Source organism: Misgurnus anguillicaudatus, unplaced genomic scaffold (assembly GCF_027580225.2).
Source record: "Misgurnus anguillicaudatus unplaced genomic scaffold, ASM2758022v2 HiC_scaffold_31, whole genome shotgun sequence".
Lineage (NCBI taxonomy): Eukaryota > Metazoa > Chordata > Actinopteri > Cypriniformes > Cobitidae > Misgurnus > Misgurnus anguillicaudatus.
The window spans coordinates 409,535-431,279 of record NW_027395281.1 but is presented as its reverse complement, the minus strand read 5'-3'; the positions used below and the strand labels follow the sequence as shown (position 1 = coordinate 431,279).

At 36.8% G+C, this 21,745-nt stretch overlaps 1 protein-coding gene across 2 annotated transcripts; it reads left to right on the top strand.

The window, feature by feature from the left end:
• Window positions 1–396: 396 nt before the first annotated feature.
• LOC141363030 (uncharacterized) lies at window positions 397–19,743 on the top strand. 2 transcript variants are annotated; one of them, XM_073865479.1, is made up of 5 exons: window positions 397–678; window positions 12,805–13,125; window positions 15,358–15,675; window positions 18,240–18,356; window positions 18,793–19,743. In XM_073865479.1, the coding sequence occupies exons 1-5, from the start codon at window positions 636–638 to the stop codon at window positions 18,816–18,818; spliced, it is 825 nt and encodes a 274-aa protein (XP_073721580.1). In that variant the 5' UTR covers window positions 397–635; the 3' UTR covers window positions 18,819–19,743. The 2 variants fall into 2 exon arrangements, with proteins under 2 accessions (XP_073721580.1, XP_073721579.1); XM_073865478.1 differs by having other exon boundaries at window positions 399–678; window positions 18,237–18,356.
• The last annotated feature ends 2,002 nt before the right edge of the window (window positions 19,744–21,745 follow it).

The window sequence follows — 21,745 nt, the reverse complement described above, 5'->3', positions numbered from 1 at the left end:
ATATGTCATTGTAGGAAATATATTCAGGAGAGAACAAAATTAATGGAGTATCTTAATAATAATGGACAAAAGGATTTAGATTTGGGGTATATTTTAGGTGTGGAATTTAATAGAGATAGCTTAGGGTATAGGGTGCTAATGGAATTTATATATAGTATAGGATTAAATTATAGGATTTAAAATTGTTTAAGGGCAGTTTGATTTGACAGGGTTTTGTGTATGGGCTGGAGGAGCTGGAGACGCAGCGTCAGCTTATACCGGAATTCTGTTTTTTTTTTTTTCATAATGCATAAAAAATGAGGAAATGGAAATATGGAACAGTAGGTGGCGGTATGTGCTTAGTTCACCAGTCCGCCAGAAAACGAAAGAAGAAGAAGAAGAAGCTCAAAGAACCAGAAGCACAATGGCGGCATGCACCTAAAAGTTGTTTGCAGTCCGTCAAATAAGAGCAGAAGAAGCAGCGTGCTTCGAAATCGCCCATCTTAACGTTAAGTTGTTTTTTTATTAATGCACTATTGACAAGTCGGACTAAGAAATTACGTTCGTTGAAACATCGCTTTTATTTTAAAACCATTCATGAAACAAGGCCAAGTCTTGTTCTGGAATAGCCTATTTGCTAGCTTGACTGCAGCAGCATGAAGATCTCAGTACTCTTCGTCATCTTAGTATTTATCAACGGTAAGTTAAAGGCGGAGTCCACGATGTTTGAAAAACGGTTTGGAGAAGGAGACGGGCCGACTACCAAAACACACTTATAGCCAATCAAATCAAATCAAATGCCGGGTTGCGTATGTGTGGGGCGGGTCTATCAACAGAAGGTCCAGAGGGCTATTTCATAAAACTCGCTTGGAAAAGCGAGGATTAAAGTTACAAACTCGACTTGAATTAACCTAACAAATGAGGCGAGGCTAAAGCGGTTTCAAAAAAGGCAAATGAAGCTTACGCAATCCAACTAATATGATCCAGATTTCCCTAGTCAAGATAATTGCGCGTGCACGCTATTCTTGAGCAGCCCTAGAGGTCGAGCGTGGATCAAATCGATCAAAGTTAAAGAGAAAGCGGTAATTTTTGATAAAAATGTATGAAAATGTACTTCTGACTGAAAATTATAATACTGCTGCAATAAACAAACGCATAAAATAGTTGGAAAGTCCTTATGGATTAAATCCTTGCATGCAGAAACTAAATCTAAATATATTGTCTTATTTTAAAGTGATTACATGAAAGCTTGAAACGCTGTTAGAAATGATGGCCTAGTGATTAGTGCTCTCAGCAGCGCATGCGGGGATCCGGGTTCGATCCCCGTCAATGCTTATGTGGCTATGCTTTGCTAATTTTTATATACTGTACTTTTTAAAAATAACACAAATCGTAACTTTTAAAAGACAATTTGTAGTTTACTAAGTAACCCATATAATACATATTTAGCAGATGAATGATTTTTAATACATTTACAGTAACTTTAAATGTAACTTAAATTTATTTTTTTTATTTGGGGGTACATTTCAAAAGCAGCAACTTGAGTGGACAATAAAGTAACAGGTGAAAATAAAACATAAATATATTGTTCATAAGAAGTGTAGTTGATTTAAGCATAATCATAGAAGTGTCTAATCTCATAATGTTAGCTGCCAAAGATGTTGACTGGCAATGAGAAGAGCACTGACATCTAGCAGCAGCACAGCTTTACTCCTGCAGATGAACTGTTCTTGAAAGAAAAAAATGGGGTCACTGAGAGCATGGTGGGTGAACAGCATATGCATTTCTGAATTTACAGTAGTACAAGAAATGATTGTGTAAAATCATATATGTTACACATATTCTTGACCAATCATTATTACTTGACATGTTACTCAAAACATTTTTGATGGCAAATTATGTGTGCGTTATAGAGTCACAAGTCATCATGTTAAACCCTGGGAGGATGAGAGATTTTAAACCACTGGTTTATTATCACACTGTTAAAAAATTAGCTGTAGTTATGCAGCTGTTTGCCAGTAACTTATGTAGATTTAAAGGTTTATTATTTACTGGCAACAGTTTGTTCAAAGTAAAATGAACATTAAACATTAACAAGTCTATGATTTTACAGCATAAAACTATAAAATAACAGCCTCATGCAAAGCATTTTGTGAACCAGAAATCCTCATCAACCTTTTTCTGTTGTTTCCTTCATATTTTGGTTCCCAGAATGCTTTGCATGAGGCTGTTATTTGATGGTTTTATTCTGTAAATAAAAAGACTTGTTAATGTTTAATGTTCATTTAACTTTGAACAAACTGTTGCCAGTAAATAACATACATATAAATCTACAGTAAGTTACTGGCAAACAGCTGACAGTAATACTGTAAGTTCTACATAATTTTTTAACAGTGTAGTGTTAGGTGTTGATAGATAAACAGAGTTTTATGAATGGTTACAGTGAGGATCAGTTGAAGAAAAGCCTGAGGTATAAGTACATTATACTGTAAGTCTACAGTACAAGCCTTGTGAGCTGAAAAATTATTGTCTGCAGGACACTAACAATCTTCTCTGTGATAAAAAAAGAATTTTAACTCATTACAACAAAATGCCAAGAGCATACCATCACATAATTATATTGTATTCCTTCATTGTATTCCATGCAGACACCATAATTTTTTTATTTCAAGAAAAATGTAACAACTAGAGAAAGATACAAATACTGTAGATCTTTAAAATAATGTGCATTTTTATGCACACCAAGCATAAAAAAATTAAATGACTGTACTTGACTTTTGTGTGTTGTATATTTAAATTAAATTTCCTCTTTGTGTGACAGACAATCTGAATAAAAAAAATATATATATCAATATCAATATGTTGCAATTATATGAATTTAGATACATCTTAAATTTGTTAATAAACTATTATCCTTATATTGAGGTAGTTAAGATTATCATTTATATTCAACATTTGATAGGCCTATAACATACCATATTGTGAAACACATGTCTATATTTTATTAATTATTATTGTACCAAAATGTATCAAATTTAATATATAAGTTGATTTTCTTTAATTATTAGATTAATAGTGGTTAATAAAGTCAAATAAAATGTCAAAGAGTCAGCTGTAATATCATTGCATTTACATTTCAGTGTTAGTGGAAGTCTAGTTAAGCAACATCTGAGGCTTAGCCTGACAGTTAGCCTGCTCCGGACCAGGCTAGTTTGCAAGCCTAAGTTTCCATAGTAACCGGGGTTGAGCTAGTTCAAGTTTGTTTTATGAAACGAAATCCACCGGCAATAAGCCAGACTTAACAAAATAAGCCTGGCTTATTCTGTAATCTAGTTTTATGAAACAGCCCTCAGATTCTATTGGGGTAGGGGCGTGTTTGTTTAGGTAATTTCAAATATCAACAGTGGCTTTCAAACATCATGGACTCCGCCTTTAAGTTAATTTATCAACATTTTTGTAACTTCTCTACGACTACTTCTCTACGAAAGTGCACATGATGTTATTTATAGTGATGCAAAGTCTGATTCATTTTCGCGAACTGGCTCTTTTCGGACAGTTCGGATCATTGAACCGGTTCAAAAAGCCGATTCACCGGTTGCTGACGTCATCAAGAAATTACATCACTACGCATTTATTTTTTACTAGTTACTATTTTCTAACTACTTGTAGGAATGAAACATTCAGATGTGGTCTTTTTACAGTTATGTTCAACACTCAAACAATATAAGAATAGACTACGCCTCCCTGGGACTGTACAAGGGAATCACAGTTCACTTAATATTATAAGGAACCCAGGTTCATTCTACTGAATAAAATGAGCAAGAGACATGGGTAGCAAAATAGAGTTTGTTTATTTGTACAAAAGTTAAAATGCAAAGATAAAAGTAGTCATCACCCAGCTAATTACTAAAGCTGGAAATCACAATTCACAGTAAAAATTCACAATTAATTCAGAGTAGAGCCCGACCGATATGCGTTTTTTCGGGCCGATACAGATATTAGGGAGTAAAGAAAGACCGATAACGATATATCGGCCGATATTCTTTATGTGTACATTATAGTTCAGTATATACTACAGTATATTATACTAAAGTACTGTACATAGAATACACTATATACTTTAACATAATATACTATGAATAAATACAATGCAATGCAATGATCACTCACAAATGTGGTGATCACTCACAAATGTGGTGATCCAACACTTATATTGATGTGACAAAGATATGTACTATAGGCAAGAAGTTAACAATAAACTTTATTATCCAAAATTAGTTGGATATCAGTGCACTAAACAGTAAACTTGACTTATTATAAATAACTTTAAAACACAAAGAGAACAAAATACATAAAACTTGCATCATTTGCAGTTTTGACGAGAATAACGTTATAAAGAGAAACTTATGAAGTCATTGATTAATATTAGCTTTACAGTAAGTTGTGTACTTCACAAATTAGTTAGCCACTCACAGTTACGAAGACAATGCTTGACGGAGCACATACTAATGTACGCTATCCCTACTGAAAAATCCAGCTAAGACCAGCATAAGCTGGTGAGCTGGTTTAAGCTGGTCCCCAGCTTGGTTTTAGCTGGTTTTGCTGGTGTAGGAAGCTCGTTTTGCTGGTGTAGCAAGCTGGTCTAGGTGTGTTTTGGTCACATTTTAAGCTGGTCTTGCTGGAATTAGCTGGTCATGCTGGAATACCAGCTGGCCCACCAGCATGACCAGCTTTGTCAGGCTGGGAGGACCAGCATAAACCACCTTAAACCAGCTAAAACCAGCTACCAGCTTATGCTGGTTTTAGCTGGATTTTTCAGTAGGGATGTTTAATGTTGTGCTTGTGCACAACTTTTTTATAACACAAACCCAGGGTTCCGTGCAAACTTTAGACTTTAATAAAACTAATGCGTCTTCGCTCCGCCTCTTTTATTTAGCAAGGGTGTAGAGTTGCGCGAGCTTATTGAATCAATTGCTCTGAAATGAGCGTGTTAACTAACAACACAAGCAGCAGTAATCTCATATAGTGTTATATAAGTGCACGGCTGCGCGTAGTTTAAACGTGTCATTTCTCCGTCTCGCGTCATTTCTCCCGCTTGCGTTTTAACTCGCAAGTCGACAAAGAGACGGATTAAAAACACCAAATGTAAGCGGGAATGCGTCTCTCTTGTCCATTTATAATCCAATCGACCAAAGCGCGTCTTAATACCAGGTGTAAAAATGTTGTGAAGAAGACACTGCGTGACTGCAGCCACCTGAACTGAGAGACTGACTGACTGAAGTGAAGGGGGTGGGGGATTGGCTGGTGTCACTACAGTGAGTGATCTGGGTCGCCATTAGCAACCAGTATGGCGCACTCTGCTGGACAAACAAGTACTTACATCTTTCAAATGCATTTAATGTGTTCTGTCACAAACGTTCATATCGGCGCATATCTGCGGCTTATACGCCGATACAGATATATCTGCGACATGCTCATATCGGCCGATAAAATCGGCAAAACGATAAATCGGTCGGGCTCTAATTCAGAGCTGCAGCCTATTGGCATCAAAACGGCTAAGAGAGGGAGTAAAAAAGAAGAGAATCACACTGAGTGCACGCACACACACACTCACTCCAATACCCGTGATTTTATCATTGGTGCTCACACAGCATAACACAGCACACGGTGAAGAAAAGCCTCACTGCCGTCGGACACACAGCTCCTGCAATTGTGATACAAAACAAAATATATCAATAGAAAAAAAATCAATAACAACTTAAATGCTGGGGAGCAAAAGAAGCCAAAAGTAACGCACAGAGGCACATGCGGTTGTCACCACATCACCTAAAACCTCTGGGAATATACTAAATCTTACGTACCTGGGACTAGGCAGTGTAACGAGCCAGACCACACGTGACGGTTGTTTACAATAGGCTATAAATGACACAAAGCACTTGTGTTACCATACGATAATCCGATATCTGAGAGTCGAACGCTAAAGCTAAAAATGCTTACCTCTCCAGCGTACACAAAGCCCCACAATGACACAAGCGGTGCTAAAATGTACACGGCTGTGTGTTAACCACAGACCTCCGTTGAATGCCGGTAAACAGGAAGAGCGCAGGCACAGAACAGATGACGCACATCCGACCCGCACCAAACAGCCATTTATAAACACCTCCCTGCCGGACGATAGCCTACCAATAATATGATGTCACTACAGTTAAGAACTAACTACCCTGCCACCAGTGGCGGCTGGTCACTAGGGGGCGCTGGGGCGCTGCCCCCTTAAAGCTGGCCAGAGAGGAAAGCTGCTTTAACATGTTACCAAAAAGTTAAATATATAGTACAAATTAATACAAAATAAATTCATTTAGTTGTACTATTTCACTGTTAGTCATGTTATAATTTATTTAAAACAATTAAAAATCAAAACTGAGTTCGTTGTGTGTGTGTCATGTTTGTGTGTCTGGGGCGCACCCCTAATGAGTGTCTATGTAGGTTAGGAAAAAGGGTAAAAACATGTGACCTGAGGCTGAGCTCTAAGTGGCTGGTTTCGGATCCGCCCTGGGGCGCAGGACTGTGCGCCCCAAACACTCCCACTTATGTTGAAAGCGAATCAATATTGCTTTTAATGTTTTTTACCTGCTGTGATTGGATCGTTCGAAGAGTCTCATAACCGCGTTGGAGATTGCTGTGTTAACTGATAGCTACAGTACAGATCAGTGAAAGCAAGTGAAATATCTTGAGATGAAGGAAAATATGCTTTTATCCTTTCAAAATCACCCTATACAAGGTATTTAATTGATGAATAAATAAAGGATTAAGAAGCTTGGACCAGATCGACCAACGGAGTCAAATTATGGGAGTCTGTGTTCTCCACCACTTCTCATGGCAAACGGAGTTAGCTAGCTGGATATCATGTAAGTCTTCTTGAGTTTTATTTTTACCCTGTTTACTGTTTTAAAGTCTGAATGCGTGATAGACGTGCACAACATGAACTTTTGTGGCACGTTTGAGCTTGTGTTGCGTGGACATAATGAGAGCGAGAGCTCATATAATCCGGTATATTACGTGGCTTGGTCAACTTTGTTGTTAGTTTTGTTGTTGTAGAGTTTAAAAAGCACCCACGAGAAAACCACTGTTTTTAAGGAAACTTCACGAACCGTGCATATTGAGCTGATGGACTGTATGTAACAGTTACTTAGTCTGTTGTGAGGGGAAAATGTGCTTGTGCTATTGATATAAAAGCAAAAAGAAACGTACGAGCCTGTGATTAGGCAACTAGTGTCTCTTTTTGTGTGTATTCGGTCGCGTTAAACGAAAAGTCTTTGATGGAGAATATTTAAGCAGGATAAAGAAAAATATGAGCGCCATTTTGGCAGATTGCCCACACAACTCAACTTGAGAATGTAATTCCTAAGTATGTCCAGTTGGTGGCAGTGTGTTGCTCAAATGACGCACTGGTTTCTAGATATTCTCGCGATATTTTGATGTCATACACTGATTGGTCTGCGCATGGCTGCTGAAGTTAAACACTACAGGAGTGCTACAACAAGACGCCTGTCAAAGGTAAAGATACAAAATCTAATGACAAAAGTCTGCATTAATCTGCCTTCATGCGTTTATTACACAAGATGGTTTCAGATGAGTTTAGTTCAATTCAGATTTTTACATGTTTATTGATATTTTAATCCCAGTAGTATTTTGTTATTTGATTTGTTCATATTTGCCTGTGTGCGCGCGTGCGTGCGTGCGTGCGTGAGTGCGAATGATTACCTTGATCATTGATTTCAACTGTAACATTTTCAGCATTAAATGCTAATAATACTCATCACCTGATAAATGGCTATTAAGAGTACTGCATTACTACAGTAAAAGTTGGATTTTGAGTGTGTTTGCGCCCCCCCAAATTTTTTTAGCACCAGCCGCCACTGCCTGCCACACAAATAAAGTCGTTTGTGTCAACATCGTAAATGCCAGATACAACTGACCAGTTTTGACCAGCATACTTGAATAAGATTCCTAAAAGACACTGATGCACAATTGCGGATGGGTACAGAATAAATAACTTGTTTTTAAACTCATTGGTCGTCCTTAAACAACTACAATATGATTTGCATACACAATAAATTGTACTAAAACTAAAGCTTTTTATAAAACAGCATATCAAGAAACGAATAAAACAAGAAACTTCGCACATCAGGCTTGTTCAAATCCTCGGGTATTCACGCGCAGTGTTAGCAACTTTTCCGTCAGAATCGCCGGCAATCCTCGCCTCGGCAATCATCGACAAACCTTGTTTGGTTCTTTTTGAGTTCAACGTGCTATTTCGGCTGTGAGTCCTGCGTCATCAACCCGGAACCTATGCCCAAAACTAAAGTTCAATTCAGTTTGTTTGTGAACCGGCTCGACCGGTTACTTCCTGAGAACCGGCTCAAAAGAACGATTCGTTCAAGAACTTAACATCAGTAGTTATTTATATTTATGAGGACAGAGAACAGATTTCAGATATTTTTCCATATTTTTTAAATATTTCATGGCAAAGTTAGTCCTACTGAAAAGAGCAGGTTTGTATTAGAGGGGTTTTGGCCACATAAAACCAGCTACTTCCATCTTAAACCAGTCAAGCTGATTTAAGATGGTGGGTCAGCTGGTCACCCAGATAGCATGCAACCATTGAAACAATGTTAAAAATCGTTGATTTGTCAATGTTAATTGAATCAATATCAGGTTTGCACCCTCCGTTAATATTGAAAAAATATTGAAATTTCAACAAATCACCATTATCGTGATCAGTGTTTACTTTAGTTGGGCCCTTTACTCTTGTGTTTTAATGTCAAGTTTTCTTTGGCTGTTGAAGCAGTGTTTTAAAATACATCTGCTATTGCAAAGAAAACAAAGATCTAATGTTATCAAGTAGTTTAATTCTTGTAGACATCTCTTAATTATATTAATGAAATACTGTTAAAGTTTTGCAAAAGTTATTATTATGGTACTAGTTGGAAACAGTGGCAGGTCTGTTATTTTGAGGATTATAAAAACACATTCAAAAAGTTAAACTACTGCATCTATCTCTGACATCATGAATCGGTCTATGAATCTCATCAATGGTAACGATCAACAAAAGAAAGCTTCATGCTGCAATGCATGCTGGGTATCATCGTAGTACTAAACTAATTTATAATTCCCAGCATGCATTGCAGTTGATCGTTTTATATGAATTTGTTTGATGATTGTCACCATTGTTGAGATTTGTAGTAGGGTTGGGCGATGTCCCCATAAATTGGCAGTTGACGATGGTTACGTAAACCATACGGACTACCGGCACATCCGGGAACTTGACTGTAAATTTCGTCACCGCCCCTTTTCGGGGGTTAAAAAAGCAGCGCCTCCATTGGCTTCCATTCAAAATAGCGTAACAAAGCAACGTTTTTACACAGCCGGCAGGCGTAAATAACTTATGAAATCACTCAGATTAAACATGTCGAGTATTTATCTGTCCATCATGCCTGCCATAGAGCGCGAAAGATACATTAACACATTTAATTTGGTCAATATAAAAACATGTCCCTTTCATTCTCACAGCGTCAAATTTGTGTAACAACGCCATCCAGTGATTGCTGGAAATATTGCTAAGCCAGTTAGTTGTATGGCTGGACGGAAAAGTGCACTCATTACTCTAAATATAAAGACATAATAAATAAATACGAAGTAACTTTCAAATACGAAGTAAAATCATTCACTTGCTTCCCTGTTGACTTGATGATGTACGTGTTTAATGTCCGGGTAAGACACCTCTGGCCAATAGGGAGCGTTGTTACACAAATATGATGCTGGGAGAATGAAAGATACATGTTTTTATATTGACCAAATTAAATGTGTTAATGTATCTTTCGCGCTCTATGGCCGGCAGGGTGGACAGATAATTACTCAACGTGTATAATCTGAGTGATTTCATAAGTTATTTACGCCTGCCGGCTGTGTACGAACGTTGCTTTGTTCCGCTATTTTGAATGGAAGTCAATGGAACGTCTAGTGCGATTTCCCCCAAAAGTGGGCGTGAACCTGTTCAGAGACATTCTATGACGTTGCGCCGGTTGTGCGTATCGCGATGGACGATGATATCGTTAGGTGGGGGGGTATTTTAATTTTTCGTTATTATTCGTTATTATATAATTATTATTCGTTATTTTACTTTATTACTTCCACTTAAGAAGAGTTGTGCACTTTTTATTTTAATATATATTTTACATAAATACTATTCTGTACTTAAAATCTATAATTTTGTTATTTTACTATCCCAACTAATGTCTCTTTCCTATAGGTTGCACATAAGGGGAAAAGCTTTAATCCACTGAAGAAGAGTTGTGCACTTTTAAGCACTTTTTAATCTCTTTACATAAATATTTTTTTCTATTTAAAAGCTATAATTTCGTTATTTTACTAACCCAACGACTCCTCCGCGCTTTCCAAATTTTGCACGTAAATATCTGTGCATATGTGCCACAGTACTCCGTCAGAGAGCGGGTCTTCAGCACCGCGGGGAGCAGCCAGCACTTCAATCCGCAGCTTATTAAAACTAGACAAAGTGAACAGGGCCAGACACATCAAAATTTAAACATAGTCTGTGTATGTAAATCCCGCGTTTCGGTCGGAGTGTTGTTCCCGTTTTCTTGTTCTTGACGTTCGCTGAATTCTGGGTTTATATCCTAATCTGCCGCTTCAGTGCAGTATAGCCTCAATGTAACAATGAGCACGATCTCTCTACAATAGGCTACTAATAAATGATTAATATGGGCTGTTTTCTTGTACAAAATTAATTATTTTAAGATAAATGTACAACATGTAAAAAGACAAGATTCTAGCCATGTCAAGATTAGGGATGGGCATTTTCCAGTAACTTACTATTACCAGTAATTTACTATTACTTTTAATATAAAATTTTTCGAATATTTAAGCTCTTAAAGAACGAATATTCGTTTATTTAAATTATGTTAATTAAGACATGCGTGTTTTGTATTTTTCATTTTGTCATAATTTCACAGAAGGCTTATAATTAGGAAATATCCACAACAAGCTAAACTTATATTCTGTATATATATATATATATATATATATATATATATATATATATATATATATATATATATATATATATATATATACAGAATATATGTATGTATTTTTAAGTTGAAAACATTGTAAAAAAAAATATATATATATATATATATATATATATATATATATATATATATATATATATATATATATATATATATATATATATATATATATATATATTTTTTTTTTTTTTTAATTCTTCTTAAAAATATCCTTATTGTTGACTGTGCAAAGTTACTAACGTTAGCTTAATTTATCAACATTTCACAAAGACGGAGCTTTGCTTTAAACTGCCATGTGCAGTTATCCGGTTCATTTTCAAAAGAGCACCGCATATAATAAATGTTCTCCGTAGACTTTATAACAGAAAGCTTACAAATCTCTCATGATGTGTTGATTCGGGCGGCGGAGAAGCACGTTTAATAACACGTGAGCCCTCACTGTTCAGTCAGTGGCCAAATACGGCGCGGCGCGGACAAACCCGGAGATAAAAGGAAAAACTTAAATTCGTCTGCAATCTGCATTGCCAAACAATCAGAAATACATACAAATTAATGTTCATGTATATTTTACATTTAAGTCTGTAAAAGACAGTATATATGAAGTGAAAAAGCATTAAATAAGTTGTTACCCTTTGGTGGCACATTAAAAACAAACAAACATTCGAATAGCATTTTTTAAATTCGAATTATTATTGCCATTCAAATATTCGAATATCCGTGCCCATCCCTAGTCAAGATCAAATGCCTGACAGGATATTTTCACAGACTAACACACGTCACGTCTCAGGCATAAACTACAGTATTTAAAATAGCATATATGCATTAGTTATATTTTCTATTTAATTTATAGAGCAATTCACGCAAAGATATTAGGTTAACTATAGTCTATATAGAAGAGAGTAAGTGTATGTCGACTCGCAGCGGAGTGGGGAGGGGGCGTGGCATCACGATGGTGTCTCTCCATCGTGATGTCAGTCAACCATCACGATGGACGATGATATCGTCTATCGGCACAACCCTAATTTGTAGGATGAGTAATGATATCTGAATGTGCCAGCAGTTTTTCTGCTTATCTTGTCACAGTGGATTTACAAACCAGAACAATTATAATAGTCAAAAATTTATCAACATAATCAAGTAAAGCAGCTTAATTTTATATCATCTTGACATCTTCAAAGAAAGCAATCTGTTTCAACCTAACTTTGAAACACATCTTTCATTTCCGATGCACATATGTTACTACACAAACGGGTAGAAGAAAAGAAAGATTTAACTTGAATACCCAGAGTCAAGGACCCAACTAAAGCAAACACTGATCACAATAATGGCGATTTGTTGAAATTTCAATATTTTTTCAATATTAATGGAGGGTGCAAACCTGATGTTGATTCAATGCAATTAACATTGACAAATCAACTGTTTTTAACATTGTTTCAATGGTTTGCATGCTATCTGGGCATCCAGCCTGACCAACTATAAAGTGGCCGAAACTCTGCCACACCAGCTAAAATCAGACAGGGAGAGCACCTAAAATCAACCAAGCAGTTTAGGCTGATTTTAGGTGGCTTTTTTCAGTAGGGAGATTGACTTGAATACAGCAGATAACATGGCTTTATTTTATTGTATCTGCAGCAGAAAACATGAGATGTACTAGTCAATTTAATCTTTATGCTGACAGTGATATAGAAGTGTATTTTATCTCTGTTTGTATTTGCAGGTGTTTTAATTATTGAGTCAGTGTCAGTGTTAGTGTATGAGAACGATACTGTTACTCTACACACTAATACTGAACTACTGACAAATGATACGATCGAGTGGAGATTTGGAGATGAACAGGATCGCATAGCTAAAATCAATGGGGCAGCCGATTCACTTAAAATATATGATGATGCTCTTGAAGGGAAATTCAGAGACAAACTGAAGCTGAACACCAAGACTGGAGATCTCACCATCACAAACATCACAACTCAACACACTGGACTTTGTACAGTATACATCAAGAGAGAGAAGGTGACTAAAACAATGAATTTTAGTGTTGGTGAGTTTTTCAAACAATTACTTAAATAATTATCTACATCATTATTCAGCAGTCTAAATAAAATCTACAGTATTCAATATTAGATATTTGTAAATATGATATCCATGTTTTGTGTGATGTTAAAACGTTCAGTGTTAAAATTATTACATCAGTACAGTTAATGTAAGAATGAAAAGATCAAAAGCTCTCTGTGATTCATAAAAATACTTGATGTCTGTCATATCAGATTGATTACGATTACAGTGGGTCATCTAGGCCTGCATCCCAATTCGCATGTATTAGTGCTAAAAGTAACTGTTTTTGTTATGGGGAAGGATAGACATGTAGATGCATTGAAAGAGTTAGAACATACTAAATCTTATTCTGAGGTGCATTTAGTAGATGCTATTGTCCTAACTAACTTACAAATGAGGTAAACCATTTAATCAACAAAAAGGGCAACCATGTGTAACTGATCTTAATCCAGTCTTGCAGTGCAAGGTTATTATGACAACTGTCACAGCCCTAACAATAATAAGTAAATAAACAACATGCTTTTTTTTAGGACAGTCCTACTGTCAAATTTCATTGTAAGGATGGATTCAATTACAGGATTTAACATTTATCTTTTATCCTTTCCTTGACCATGTGACTAAACCTAATGGCTAAGGTATACCTCCACCATCCGCATGACATAATTGTCATCTATAGGAGGGTCCATGGTTGTCCGCACACCCTGTCCGAGTGCAGCCTAATCCTTGATACCACGCAGACAGTCCACATACAACAGCGCATGGAGACAGGACAGTCCACTGTAGTGACAACAAACACAATGACAATTTACAGCGTTTGCACACACCTCTAGTCATTTGTTATAATTGAAAAGGTTGCCTGTAATCTTAATCCCATGCAAATTGGCCATGTCTGTCATTTTTTAAAGCAACACCAAAGAGTTTTTTTTACCTTAAAATAACGTTTCCAAAAAAGTTTCAGTGGTTCATCCACTCAAAACAGGGTGAATGACACTTTCACATTTGCTTTGCAGCCCTCTATCGGCCAAAACCGCACTAAAGAAGTTTCCAACCGTCGGGTAGTGGTCCTGTAGTTTGAGTGAAAACTACAAAAACTTGCTTTACGGCAGACCTACGATCCAATCAGAGCCAGCTATGCTGCAATATTTACGACAGTGGTAATGAACAATTACGCTTCTAACCTGTAGGGGGAGCAAAGAGCAATAAGTCTTTAGTGTTGCTTTAAGTAAAAATTCCCCCACAAGTAACCCACCATATTTAGCTGAACAGCAAGGTCCTGTGATCGTTTAAGTACTGTGCGAATTGGCATCTCTGTAATTTGGCCAGGATTTGGTGGGTCTTTTGTTTTTGTCTGTTTCTGTGCTGCCTGCTCTGATGCTGAGGAACACACGTACTGTACAGTAGAGGCCTTCACGTGTCCACTTAGATTTGAAAAGCCGAGGTCCGACCCGAGACCTGAACGGTTTTCGGTGTGAAAGTTTCACGTGTGCCTCAGACACTGGTTGGTTATAATAATAGCGGCATCCGGTCTCTGGTAATTTAAAAGGAATGCAGGGCTCAAATTTTACTTTTATATTTGTAGCACTGGTGCTCCCACAACTTTAAGGAGTTAGGAGCACCAGCAAAAATTTAAGTGCACCCATCCAAAAATTAAGACATACATTTGAAAAAGCAACCCATGTCAACTAGCCCTAACGTTAACTAACATGCGTATACACCCAGCCGGGTTGTTATCACTAATTAATCCCCCCACATACGTCTTATATTTAAAAAAAAAATACAATTTATCAGTGGTCCAAACTCCAGTCCTGTTTTAGATGTCTCCTTATATGAAACACCACCTGATTTCACTCATCAGGCTCTTTCCAGAATGTTTAAACCAGTGGTCACCAATCCTGGTCCTGGAGGGCCAGTGTCTCTGCAGATTTTACATCATATGAAGATGTCTAAAACATCCTGGAGTTGGAAACCACTGAGCTATATTTGTGAGGTTGAAAGAATAATATATGAATGTTTGCCTGCTGAGAATGCACTTTCATCATTTTGGTTTAAAAATTCCGCGCTAGAAATGGTCACTCCACCTCACATCTCTGTCAATCCAGAGTTTTTTCTGCAACTAATTGAAATGTATTCCACTTCTGGTTGAATAATGATTGGTCTACTATTAGGGGACAGCCTTATTCTCTGTTCAAGAGTTTGACTCTTTCTGTTTGTTCTTCAGATGTGTCTGGTGATAAAATGAAGATGGTGATGGTGGGAGATTCTGTCATTCTGGTCAAAAATTGTATCAAGAAACCAGGAGATGAGATGATGATGTGTAGGATTCGACACAACAACTCTCCTGTAGCTGAAATAATCAGAAATGGAAAGAATATAACTTATGATATTCACGATGAGAGATACACAGATGGACTGAAGGTGGATGATCAGACTGGAGATCTCAACATCACAACTCATCTCTCTGGATCTTACGAAGTCAATATCACTGTCGGCAGCAAGATATATACTATACACAGATCGTTCAATGTCACTGCCAAAGGTGAGTAGATTACTTCAGTATAATAAAGGGCGATTTATAGTCGTGCGTAGGTCCTACGGCGTAGCTACGGCGTAGGCTATCCGTAGCCTGTGCGTAGCTCTGCGTAGCCTGACGCGCACCTCACAAATTTTCTAACAGCGCGTCGGCTCTACGCGGACCGTAAGCGCTGTGATTGGTCCACCAGAACCCCTCCCGTCAGGTAAAAAACTGCGTCATAGGTATTTCCGTTTGAGACGGTGAAAACAAAGACGAGCCAAGTTGAGGAGTGATTTAACTCAAACTGAAACATAAGTCGCTGTTTATTTACTTCCATCATTGCTGGTCTTCTCAAATTATACACAACAAGTTGCTATTTCTTCTTCGTTTGTGGGTTTACTTGCTTAGCTTCTTCTTCTGTGACGACTTCTGCTGCTACTGTGGTTACACGCGTGATTACTGCCAACCAGCGGTTTCGCGTGTGTTTGCACGTCGACGCGGACGGCGACGCACAAGTATAAATGAAAACCGACGCGGAACCTACGCCGTCGCTGCTACGCCGTAGGACCTACGCACGACTATAACGAGCCCTTAAGGATTAGGGATAGGCACGAGTACTTAATTGCTTGAAAACGACGATCGTGTGGGTTTATTTATTTATTTAATGTGGTTATGGCGGCATTTGGATGTCCGGTTAGCGTTACAAGCGCCTGTGGTAGTAAAGACTGGGTGCGTGTTTAACGCTGTGTTGAGCTACCAGACCGTCGTATGACATCAGTAACGTTACTAATGTATGATTCAAAAACAGATGCTCGGACACCCACGACACGACAACTCACCGATCCGCACAATGCTGTGAAGTCGACCACACCTCACATCACTGAGGCACTATGGTTTTAAAGGATGCCGTGATTTTTGGAAATACAGTCAGTTAAAAAAAACAATAATCATTCCTAATGCCGAAACCTTGCAGCCAATCCGAGTCAGAGTACGGCAGAATTGTTTTCAAAGTCACAGCGTGAATCTGACAACTGGACACACAGAATAAATATTTATAATATAACACTTTATACCACGGGCCTGTTGAATGCTGCATTCTGATTGGCTGAGAAATGTTCTATGGGTGTTGATTATTTTTCTGTAAACCGCACACCTAACTTGTCAAATGTCTTAAAAATAGACACCAGAGCAATGTTTGTGGTAACCGTGGTGTAAGCGGAATAATTGACTCCGGTCCCTTGAATTATTTGAAAATAATGCACACCTGCGGTGTAACGGCACTCCGCTTCACGTCGTGCCGCATTGCACCTTGGGTGTGCATTATTTTCTTATAATTCAATGGCCCGTCGTCAATTATTCCTTACGTGTATGATTTTTAATTAACAAATAAATAAAACGAATGTTCATTTTGTTTAAACATTAAACTTGTTTTAATGCGTCTTTGCTTACAGCCATAGGAAACAAGTTTCCCTTACAAATGAGCTAATAAAAGATATACAATTAAAATGTTTCTATATATGTACTAGTATAGTAAATTACTGAAGCTTCGAATCTATTGAACCAATTGCTTCACAATTTGATTCAGTTTTTCGAAGCGATCGAAACACCACAGGGCTCCAGACTAACTTTTTTCACTAGGAGCACAGTTGCCCCCACCTGAAAATTTTAGGAGCACAAACAGAAAATGTAGGTGCACACATCGTAAATCAACATGCTAACCATTCACACTTCTAATAATTTCCACTGTATTACTAATAAATACTTTAAATGATAGATGCAGAAAGTACAATGTGCACACAAAAAAGATCAAATTTACTGGTCGCACATGTGCGACTGGATGTAAAATTCAGTGGCACACTCTGAACTTTTGGTGGCAAAATGCCCCCATTTGGTGGCAGTCTGGAGCCCTGCACCATACACGCTGGCGACACCTGCTCATCAAAATAGTGTAAAAGCAGCTAGATCTGTCCAAACATTTTACACTTTTTACAAAATAATAGATTGTTTTAAAAATATGATTTTAAGAAAAATAAGTTCACCTACACTGGTAATTTGTTATCAACTCCCCCTAGTGGTGAACCATCGGATTTTCGAAACGTTTCGAAACAGTTATGACGTAATGAATCCTCGTTTGCTAAAATCACGTGACTTTGGCCAGTTTGAAACAAGCTCCGAACCAATGATTCGAAAAAAAGATTTGTAAATGTTTCGAAGCCTCATGAAGCGGGCTTCAAAATCACCCATCATCACTATAGTAAATAGCCTTGTAATGAGTGGGATAATATACAGCCAGCCAGGTTGTTATCACTAATTAATCCCTTCCGGGTGATATCACACAATAAAAACCGTCTGACTCTATTCATTAAACTATAAATCTCTCTAGTATGATATTAATTCTACACTTTGATTGATAACAAACACTGGCAACCATTTTAATATGAATGGGAATAAACTTTAGGATATTCTAGTTCTGATTATAATTGTGGCAATGTGAGGTTTTCCCCTCAAGTTTCAGTTGTTTTACTTTAATGATGTTTGTAGTTTTTTATAATCTATCTATCAATCTCTCATTTCCCATATTATAGAAGAAGTGGAGCCTGCTGGTTTGTCTCCAGGTGCTATATCAGGAATCTGTGGTGCTGTTTGTGTGCTGCTGCTGCTGCTGCTTGCTGTCATTCTATACAAGTATTTTTATAAGAAAAATGGTAAGAAACATCTTCAGCTAATACAAGATTTATATAATGATTATTCCTCATACATGTTCTCATAAACACTTCAGATCTAAATTCTGTTCATTCTTGTTGCTAAATTACAGAAAAATGCTTGCAATATTTGTCAGTGTATATGGGGCGGAGACATTTGTCATTTTTTAAAGAGCATTTGATAGGACATAAAATGATATCTGTGTAACGCTTTATTTTACATGTACTTGCTGAAGTAATAACTGTTATGCATAATTACACGCAGCGAACTCTTCAGTTAGTGCATGTTGTTAGTTTATATTACTTATTATTACAAATAAACACATGACGACACTGTAAATAAAGTGTAACTGATATCTGTCACTGAACAGGAATGCATTTTTAGATGTTTGTCTTCTGTTCATCTTCTGATTTGATCTCTCATTTGTGTCCAACACAGGAGTATATTTCTCAGAGATTACTTGAAGAATGGAAGATCCCAGCACCAGTGATGATTCTTAAGTGGAAACCTTTCCACCTGTATGTGTGAATTTACATTTAGATTTAGCAGAGGCTTTTATACAAAGCAATTTACAGAGGTTAGGTTTTTTACTATTTCCAAACAATACCTTATGAGAGAGTCGGTTCGAGTGACTTATTTATTTATTTATGGCTGATGAGTAGGGTTGGGTATTGTAAGAAATTTTCAGATTCCGGTTCCAGTTCTGCCTAATGATTCCCAGTTCCGATTCCAGTTCCATATAACAAAAATAATGCACAATACTTAAACAATTGATATGTAATCACTGTCTGCAACTTGAAGACATCTCGAGACTGTACTTTTTATTTTTCATAGTTTGTTACGTGCACCGCGGGTCGCAGTGTACCATCAACAGCCCTAGAATCCACACTTTTAACTTTCTTTTAGACATGTTTAACACTAAGTATATAAAGCTTACCTCAGCAGCGTGAGTGTTTTCTGTTGTAAGCTGCGTTAATTTGGTTGCGTGACTGTAAAAATGGCTCAACAAAATTTATATTTATGAGGTAAGACATGGCTATTTAAAGTGACCGCTCTAAGCACTTTAGAATCGGTCGGAACCAATTTTAGAACTAAAACTTGAGAATTTTGTGCAATTTTGGTTCCTTTGAAAAACAGAACCGTTCTGACTAAGAACCAGTTCTCGGTTCCCAACCCTACTGATGAGTACCTTAACCAGAGGAAAAGACTGACTGTAGAAACATAGAGTTGAAGATTAACATAAATAAATCAAATAAGGGTCAATCGTAGATTTGTAGATAAGCACCTTAACATGACCTTTAGTTTTTAAAGGTAAAAGTGCCATGTGAATGAGCTAATAGATTGCACACCTGTTACCTCATGCGGTATTAAATGTAATATTTTTAATAATTTGTTTGTATTAAGATATCGCGATATAACACTGGTCCGGGTGATATGATTTGTGATACAGAGTTTACAGCTTACTGTTTGGTAAGCTATATATCATGCAGAAATGCCAATGGTGCCATCATGTTCTCACCCTCATGTTGTTTCAAACCTATAGACCAATTTCGAGTAGACGTCACAGTTACGTCACTGCAAGCTGCGTTCGCAATGCGGTTGCAGAAAAACACTGGAAATGAATGAGAGACGAGTGAAACGAACAAGATACCTCAGTTGAAAATGTCTTGTTGTGCTGTTAAAGGAATAGTCTACCCTTTTGCCATATTAAACTATTACCTCAACTTAGACGAATTAATACATACCTATCTTTTTTCAATGCGTGCACTGTACAGCGCATAGTAAATGTGTTAGCATTTAGCCTAGCCCCATTCATTCCTATGGTACCAAACACTGAAGCCATCAAACACTTCTGTGTTTTCCCTATTTAAAGACTGTTACATGAGGAGTTATACTAGTAAGTATGGTGCCACAAAATACAACTTTTTTTGGTACCATGGAATGAATGGGGCTAGGCTAAATGCTAACACATTCACAACGCGTTGTACAGTGCACGCATTGAAAAAAGATAGGTATGTATTAATTTGTCTAAGTTGAGGTAAAAACATAGTTTAATATGGCAAAAGGGTAGACTATTCCTTTAAGTGTCGGAATAGGAATGCCAAAGTAGATGACCTTCATTTTTATAGTATACCGTCGTCGAAGACACCATTTGAAGATAAACGTAGGTGGTTATGGTTGCAATAAGCCCTCAACCCGACAGACTGGAGTGCTGAAATAATTTGGAAATCTTTTAATAATTGGAATAGAAAATAATTAGAGAAGATATCCGGTGTTCTGTCGAAGTCTGATTCCTCTATGTGTTTCTTATAGCGTTTCTATCACGTTACGTTTATAATTTATTTAGAAAAAAAAATTTATACTGAAAAAGCAATAATATCAAAAAAGCAATAATAAACATTTTTATATTTCATAATTTTTTTCGTATTCTATTTCTTTTTATTTCCTTATCTTAGCCTATGTCTTCTTCCTGTTTGTTTTAAAATTATTATGTTTACATGCTTAATAAATATATAAATATAGCCCACACACACACACGATGTAAAGAGTTATTTATATATAAACAGGCCTTTTTAATTTGTGTGTAAACATAATACTTTTATAATAGTTTTAGAACAAACACGTAGGCTATAAATATAAGGAAGAAATAACTGAAAACAGGAAAATGATGAAATATTTAATAAACGTTATTGCATAGAATACATGATAGTATTGCTCTTATAAGTACTTCAGCGATTTATACTGTAAAAATAATTGATTTACCAATAAAGAACAGCACATATACATTACATACATGCACAGATATCAGTAGCCAAGCCATTTAAACTTTTTATTTATCTAAAAAAATAAACGTAATGTGATTAACTCTTTCGCTGCCAGCGTTTTTTAAAAAAAGTTGCCAGACAGCACCAGCGGTTTTCATGATTTTCACAAAAGTTTAATGCCTTTCAGAAAATGTTCTTCTTTAAATATATAAACATACAATATACCAAATGAAAGAACAGACCCTCTGCTTTAAAAAAAAAAACATTTCATCCTACCTTCAGTTGTTCTTTTGTAATCAGCTTTTGATTATGGGTAGGTAACAGGTTTCTGCAAAAACACCACATTTTGAGCAAAAAACAGAGATAATTCCATTTTTTGTGAAGGACTCAATGGCGGCGAAAGAGTTAAAGCGCTTTAAGAAACATTGCACTAAAAGGAAACACAGTGGAATCAGACTTCGACAGAACACCGGATCCATAAAAATCACGGTTTAATGCTAAAACACTTCTCACAGCTACTGCGGAGGTATCACTTTCTGCAACCAGTTAGGCTCCGCCCACAAAAAACAGGAAAGTAGTCTATAAGATCAAATCCATGTCTTCTAAAGCAGTGATACCCAAAAATT

What these genes read in the sequence shown, in the direction of transcription:
- LOC141363030 (XM_073865478.1), top strand. Translation starts at nt 636, where the DNA reads ATGAAGATCTCAGTACTCTTCGTCATCTTAGTATTTATCAACG. An exon ending in AACAATGAATTTTAGTGTTG is followed by an intron (nt 13,126 to 15,357) that starts GTGAGTTTTTCA and finishes TTTGTTCTTCAG; the next exon opens with ATGTGTCTGGTGATAAAATG. An exon ending in GTTCAATGTCACTGCCAAAG is followed by an intron (nt 15,676 to 18,236) that starts GTGAGTAGATTA and finishes CCCATATTATAG; the next exon opens with AAGAAGTGGAGCCTGCTGGT.